Here is a 7381-nt window from a genome sequence, read left to right on the forward strand (position 1 = left end):
CACAAGCTAGGAAAATGCAAATAACATTGTTATCACAATGAAAAAACCTTTTTTTTAAATTGGAATTTGAATTTCAGTTACCAAACAGTTTCATCAAATATATTTACACTAAAAACTTCTATATGCTTTTATAACAAATATTGTTCGCTTTTACTGCCCATAAATCATTCGTACAAATCAACTAACTAACAAACAAATTTCTTAATTTCAATTTGTTGCCTTTTTAAATTGTATAATTGTCGCCACATGCATTTGCCGCAACGATAATTTTGAATTGGTGAATGCCGCAGCAAGTAGCTTGTGATTGTGCATGCACAGCTGATTGTCCATCTGGGCGCTGCCGCTACCCAACACTGTTTGCGCAAAAAAGAGGCAACAGCGGGCCGCTAACTGTCACCAACTGTCAAGTACGCGCCATGTTTTTGCTCACGCACGCATTGCAGTAGAAAGAAGAAGCACACGTGCTAACCGAAATAATCACAGAATCGCGAGAAGAACGCAAACAAATTGCACATATATATTTTTTTTTTGTAATTGTGAGCACACATACACACAAATACGCCGCGGCAACACAGCTACGAAAAAAAATAACCACGCACAGCAGCAGCAGCAGCTGGCTGAGCAAGCGAGCGAGACCGCAAAACAAAATTGTTGTGTACAAAAATTGTGTTTGAAAACGTGAAAGCCGCCGTTGAGCTTGTGTGCGAAAGAAAAAAAACAAAAAAAATACGGTAATAATGCCGAAAAGGCTAAGAACAACAACAACAACAATAGAGTAAATAACAAATGAAGAAGAAGAAGAAGAAGCTATAGCCGCAGCACGCCGCGTTACAATAACACACTCGCATACAAAAATACGCACACACACACATGCAAATACAAATACACGCGCACGCGAGAAGGGTGAAAAAAAAAGAAATTGCAGCGCAGACTCACACGCACACATCTAGGCAAACACACGCGCAAACTTGAACGCGAGTGGACAATCCCTCGCTACCCCCGCCGGACGCAAGTGCTTGCCCATTTAACCAACAAAACCGCGTGGTTGCGCTTTCTTGTTGTTTTGCTTCTTCTTCTTCTTCATCTTGAAAATTGCATTTGCAAGTGAGATTGATATAAGTACATTTTCTTTCGATTGCAGTTCCCCATACATATAAATAAATACAATTGAGACGCCATCATTATCAACATGGTGCCCATTGGAGCCGTGCACACCGGACATCCCGGCGTGGTGCATCAGCAACAACAACAGCAGCAGCAGCAACAACAGCAGCAGCAACAACAACAACAGCAGCAGCAACAACAACTGCCACAGGCGATGCCAACAGCACCAAGCGGTCCAAACACTTTGACACCGAGCTCGGCCTCGTCGACATCGTCGAACACACCGTCGTCGAACAAAAGCTCGATGTCCGTCAAGCCAAATTATACGCTGAAATTCACCCTGGCTGGTCACACTAAAGCCGTCTCAGCGGTCAAATTCAGTCCCAATGGCGAATGGCTGGCCAGCAGCTGTAAGTAACGAAAGTCCCCTCTATATACTACTACATAAATAGTTGTATCATATATTGTTTGTTATTCTTGTTTAGCTGCTGATAAACTCATAAAGATCTGGGGCGCCTATGATGGGAAATTTGAGAAGACCATCTCGGGCCATAAACTGGGCATCAGCGATGTGGCTTGGTCATCGGATTCACGTCTCTTGGTCAGCGGCAGCGATGACAAAACCCTTAAAGTGTGGGAGCTAAGCACTGGCAAAAGTTTGAAAACGCTGAAGGGACACAGCAACTATGTCTTCTGCTGCAATTTCAATCCACAATCGAATCTAATTGTCTCGGGCAGCTTCGATGAAAGCGTACGCATTTGGGATGTACGTACTGGCAAATGTTTGAAAACCTTGCCGGCCCATTCAGATCCTGTCTCGGCAGTGCACTTCAATCGCGATGGTTCGCTAATTGTCAGCAGCAGCTACGATGGCTTGTGCCGCATCTGGGATACGGCCAGTGGACAGTGCTTGAAGACACTGATCGATGATGATAATCCGCCCGTTAGCTTTGTGAAATTCTCCCCAAATGGCAAATATATATTGGCGGCCACGCTCGATAATACGCTTAAGCTCTGGGATTACTCCAAGGGCAAGTGCCTGAAGACTTATACGGGCCACAAGAATGAGAAGTATTGCATATTTGCCAATTTCTCGGTCACGGGCGGCAAGGTAAGGACGAAAAAGTCACAGTTATTGTAACTCTGTAACTATTTTTGCATTTGGCTAAGACACGAACCGTAACAAACATTACAATCAGAACTTAAGCAACATACTAACCTGTTATAGTTTTTTTTTTAGTTTTCGTATTTAATATTATGTATATACTAACATGGTTTACTTTTTACTCCTACAGTGGATTGTCAGTGGCAGCGAGGACAATATGGTCTACATTTGGAATCTACAGAGTAAGGAAGTTGTACAAAAGCTGCAGGGACACACCGACACAGTGCTCTGCACCGCCTGCCATCCCACAGAAAACATTATCGCCTCTGCTGCGCTTGAGAATGATAAGACCATAAAGCTATGGAAATCGGATACATAGAGAGTTGCTGCTGGTCGACATCGTGTTGGCTGACAACGGTAACAGTGACGACCGCGGCAATGATGAAGATGAACCAACAACAACACACAACACACATCAACAGCAACAAAAACAATAAAATCCCATGCTCCAAAAATCCCCAATTCCCTTTCCCACCCGCTCCATTACACTCACAAACACAAACACATACATTTCTTTGATAATCTTACTTTAAAATTACCAACTATTTTTAAATAACTTTTTTTTGTCTTTAAATGGTTAAACAAATCTAATTTTAAACAAAAACACAAACAACAACAAAAACAAGTGTTCAGAAAACAAACATTCGAAGAACGAGTGGCAAGAAACTTTGCAAACAGAGTTTTTGCTGCATTATAATTTAAAATATTTATTAGCTAAATGTATTGGCAACTAAACAACAAAATAAAACACAAAAATCATTCAATTTTTATATATATATTTTGATGATCACATTCAATACTAAATTTAATCATAAGCTACCAAACACTACACACACACACACACATACACACGCATACTACAATAAAACAAACAAAAAACATGCAAGAACATGCGTGCAAGAAAATGTAAATTGAAAATAAAATCAAAAATACATTTGCATTTGGTTTTTATTGAATGAAAGAAATATTCGTAATTGCTAATTGATGTGAACCTGTGAATAGAATAGAAAATTAGACCTTAATTACATCAAAACACAATTGTAAACAAATTTGAATTTTGTGCAAAAGCCAGTGTTAGTAAATACCTGATATGCGCACAACTTATTTGCCGGCACACTGTATTAGCAACACCAGCAGTATGACCATTAATGGGATAAATTTGTTACTGTACGTTTATTACAACAAAATGTTGAACGTTTTGCCAGCCAAACAAAAAAAAAATTGCATACTGGGATTGCGCTTTGCGGCTATTGTAATGAATATATCAATATACTAACAAATGCCTTTTTTGGTATAGGCATATCTAGTGTCATTTAAAAGAGTTTATTTCAAAATTCCATATCTGGTCACACTGTATCGCTAATATATTATTTGGAAGTGCATTCCATTTTGGCAATTCAATCGAATTTTTATCCCGTGTTTTGTGTTGTGTTTTTCCCACATCAAATTAAATCAATATGGTAAGTTTGCACAAATGTCGGCACAAATGCTTGTTGTAGCATATGCATGAGTGTGCACAAAATGGAGTGTTAATTAATTAGTAACATGTTGTTTTTGTTATTGCAGGCAGCTTACACCGAGGATCAGTTGGCTGGTGAGTGTTGTGTGTGTCCGTGTGTGATTGTGTGAGTGAGTGGGTGTTGGTTTGTTGGTAAAAAGAGTTCAAAGTGCCAACTCAAACTGTAAAATCGGCGGCCTACAAATCAACAGAAGCAGCAGCAGCAACAACAAGAAGACAAGCAAAGCATTTATTTGTGTATACGTGTTGTCAACCATTTGCATGTTCTCTTTGTGTAGGCATGCATGCGTGTGTGCGTGAGTTCGTTTGTCTGTGAGTAATGTGCGAATGTGTGTGATGTGCTGGCATGCATGTGTGAGTGTGTGTGTGTGTGTTGTGTGTTACACATCTTCATATGCGGCGCATGAATCATTGATAAAATAAAAACGCGACAACAACAAAAACAACAACGACAACGAAAGCAGCCATACAATGAATATGTATAAAAATGTGACTCACTCCACACGACCGCGAGAAATGAAAGCTACAGTTTTTTTTTTTGTTTGTTTTGTTTGAACTCAACTTAGCTCAACTCAAGGGAGCCGGAGATGCAACATCAGCTGGATAAGATTAAACGTGCAACGTGCAACCAGGACACACGATGCGCACTCAACGATTGCTCGACTCAACTGCGGCAACAGCAGCCCAAAAAAATGCATTTTAGCTTTTTGGCATTGTGTCGATTTGTTGTTGTTGTTGCTGCCTCGTTTGCCGATTTGGCCATTTAAGGCCGCCTTTCAAATGCAGCAACACATGCCACGCCTCTTCGCCGCCTCCCGGCAAATCTTTACGCAATCGCCGAGTTTTGTGTTTTTTTTCTTTTTTTTTTCTTATTTTTTTTTTGCTAACTTTGGCTGTGATAACTTAATCAAGAACTATTGAATTGCTTGTCGCCGATAAGCAGCTGCTCTTGTTGTTTTTGTTGTTGTCGCATTTCTTGTCGTTGTTGTTGTTGTTGTTGTTGCAGTGACGTCAGCTGACCGCATTGAACGTATTGATTTAGCTGCTGCACGTACAAAAAACGACGTCGTCGGCTTCACTTCACTTCGATTGCCTAAAATGGGCAAAATGCTTTAGTCGCCTTTTTTGTTTGTTTTTTTTTTTTTGTTAAATACCCGGTCGGGAAAACACGCAAGGTATTTACATGCAGTGCTGAAGTAGACAGATTGTCAATAATGTCGAATCATTGTCGATTTGTTCGCAATGATTTTGATAATTTCGATAGCCCATTCAGTATTATGATTGATATATTGGCCTAATAGAAATTGGTCAATTAGCGCCAATCAAAATTGATGGAAAGTATAAAAAAAAACAAACTGTAAAATGTTCTTATATGCTTGCAATTACGTTAGTTCCCCAAAAAGATGTGAAACATAATGTTCAATATTCGAATTTATTAATGTAGTGCCTGATATAAAGATTTTATCATATATTTTAGACCAAAAACAAACAAAATTTGCTGTTTGTATTATATTATAAACATATTTTGCTGTTTATATTATATAATGAACTTTATAAACATAAAATTTGTATTCTTTTTAGTCTAAAATAGAATGCAAAATGTAAGCATTATATGATAACGGTTTGAAAATTTACGAACTTAAATTTAATGCTGAATTTAATAGTAGAAAACTTAAGCATTAATTGATTGAGGTTTAAAAATGTAGGAATTGTAACTTAATGCCTAGTTTAAACATGGAAAATGTAAGCATTATACGATTAGGGTTTACAAATTTATAAATTTAAGTTTACTTATTTAGCTTAAAAATGCAAGTTGGAATTCTTCACTTAAATGCTGTCGGGTATTTTGTAGTCGGTCACACTTGACTGTAGCCAGTTGGCTGTATTTGGTTTTTAATGCCATTTTTGGGCTGTTGCAAGCGCGTGATAACAACAGTTGTTGCTGATGCTGCTGTGGCATGCTGTGCAATCTGTTGAATCTGTTGTTGAAAGTCTCAAGCTGAAGTCACTCAGTAGCAGGCAAACAGTTGAAGCACCTGCATCACCATCATCATTATGTATTATTATACGGCCCACGTTAAGCCCACATTTACCACACTGGAAGGTTTTTTCATTCCTCCGTTATCTTATGAGACATTAACTGATTGCAATTTCGCCTTCTTTCTTTCCGATACAGAATTCCAGGAGGCCTTCAATCTCTTTGACAATCGCGGCGATGGCAAAATCCAGCTCAGCCAGGTGGGCGAATGCCTGCGTGCCTTGGGACAGAATCCCACCGAATCGGATGTGAAGAAGTGCACACATCAGCTGAAGCCCGATGAGCGCATCTCGTTCGAGGTATTTCTGCCCATCTATCAGGCCATATCGAAGGCACGCTCCGGCGATACGGCCGATGATTTCATTGAGGGATTGCGTCACTTCGATAAGGATGCCAGCGGCTACATTTCGTCCGCTGAGCTGCGTCATCTGTTGACCACGCTGGGCGAGAAGCTGACCGATGAGGAGGTGGAACAACTTTTGGCCAACATGGAGGATCAACAGGGCAATATCAATTACGAGGAGTTTGTGCGCATGGTGATGAGCGGTTAAGAACGAGATTCTTTACAATCCACTGCAACTGCAACTGCAACAACAATAACTTAAAATAACATCAACAACAACAACAAGAACAACAAGAAAATGTTAAAGAAACAACCTGCCATGCTAGCTAGCCGTTCATTCCGCCAACTCCAATTCCAAGATTCCACTTTATTTAAGTAGCAACAGCAGCAGCATTATTAACCTTGTCCTTTTCGTGCCCCAAAGTTGTATGGGCAAAAATTGCATATTGAATTCCATCTAAAGACAACAAAACAGTATCTACACATCTTTCAGCGCGACTAACACACACCCTATACATACACACAAACAAACAAACACACACACAACATTTTACAGGGTATTTTCCAAATCCCGAGTCGCGGCGTTTTGCGTATTATTCTAAAAAAAAAGAAAACAAACTAAAAACTAAATCGAAAACTGTATCGACATGGAACACGTTTTTTATACACCATACACACATCTTAACAACAAGTATTTCGAAATTAATGTTTTGATATTGTATATGCGAGAGTGTATCGAGCGTGTATAATATGAACTTTAATATTTATGCGCATTTTGAAGTGTTTTACAAGTGTTTATTTTTTTTTAATAATTTAATTGTATTTAATGAATAAAACAAAATGAAAGTAGATCTTTTTACAAAAGAAACGTACTTAAAGTTATTAAAAACAAATGAAACCCAAACAATACGCCTTTCTTTTTTTTATATCCGAAAAAACGTAAAGCTGTGTGAACTTTAATATTCTAATTTGTGCGCCGTATTTGCTTGAACATGTCATAGCAATGAGCTTGCGAGTGGATGTATGCTTATTGATCGATAGCTGATTATTGCAAATGTGCTTGGCAATAGCGAAAGGTGTTCCTTGTCTTTTGTATAAATAAGAAAATATACATATATATGTAATAACTAAATATGTACAATATATAATTGTGTACATATAATAAATATGGAAATATTTGCACACTTTGCAACACTTGTGCAGAGGTAATTG

General features: G+C 38.7%; 2 protein-coding genes across 3 annotated transcripts; both read left to right on the top strand.

Annotated features, from left to right (window-relative positions):
* Nucleotides 1-202: 202 nt before the first annotated feature.
* Nucleotides 203-3203, top strand: LOC133847452 (protein will die slowly). Its single transcript, XM_062282504.1, has 4 exons — nucleotides 203-731; nucleotides 1142-1514; nucleotides 1590-2215; nucleotides 2400-3203. Exons 2-4 carry the CDS (start codon nucleotides 1190-1192, stop codon nucleotides 2586-2588), a joined length of 1140 nt encoding a protein of 379 aa, XP_062138488.1. The 5' UTR covers nucleotides 203-731; nucleotides 1142-1189; the 3' UTR covers nucleotides 2589-3203.
* A 380-nt stretch (nucleotides 3204-3583) lies between these two features.
* On the top strand, nucleotides 3584-6783 carry LOC133847458 (myosin-2 essential light chain). 2 transcript variants are annotated; one of them, XM_062282513.1, is made up of 3 exons: nucleotides 3584-3729; nucleotides 3836-3863; nucleotides 5965-6783. In XM_062282513.1, the coding sequence occupies exons 1-3, from the start codon at nucleotides 3727-3729 to the stop codon at nucleotides 6375-6377; spliced, it is 444 nt and encodes a 147-aa protein (XP_062138497.1). In that variant the 5' UTR covers nucleotides 3584-3726; the 3' UTR covers nucleotides 6378-6783. The 2 variants fall into 2 exon arrangements, with proteins under 2 accessions (XP_062138497.1, XP_062138496.1); XM_062282512.1 differs by lacking the exons at nucleotides 3584-3729; nucleotides 3836-3863 and adding an exon at nucleotides 5829-5892.
* The last annotated feature ends 598 nt before the right edge of the window (nucleotides 6784-7381 follow it).

This window comes from Drosophila sulfurigaster, chromosome X (genome assembly GCF_023558435.1).
Source record: "Drosophila sulfurigaster albostrigata strain 15112-1811.04 chromosome X, ASM2355843v2, whole genome shotgun sequence".
In the NCBI taxonomy this organism is placed as follows: domain Eukaryota; kingdom Metazoa; phylum Arthropoda; class Insecta; order Diptera; family Drosophilidae; genus Drosophila; species Drosophila sulfurigaster.

Coding starts and splice junctions, on each gene's coding strand:
- LOC133847452 (XM_062282504.1), top strand. CDS start 1,190: ATGGTGCCCATTGGAGCCGTGCACACCGGACATCCCGGCGTGGTGCAT. Junction 1,515..1,589: donor CGAATGGCTGGCCAGCAGCT/GTAAGTAACGAA, acceptor ATTCTTGTTTAG/CTGCTGATAAACTCATAAAG. Junction 2,216..2,399: donor TCTCGGTCACGGGCGGCAAG/GTAAGGACGAAA, acceptor TTACTCCTACAG/TGGATTGTCAGTGGCAGCGA.
- LOC133847458 (XM_062282512.1), top strand. CDS start 5,844: ATGTATTATTATACGGCCCACGTTAAGCCCACATTTACCACACTGGAA. Junction 5,893..5,964: donor CACATTTACCACACTGGAAG/GTTTTTTCATTC, acceptor TTTCCGATACAG/AATTCCAGGAGGCCTTCAAT.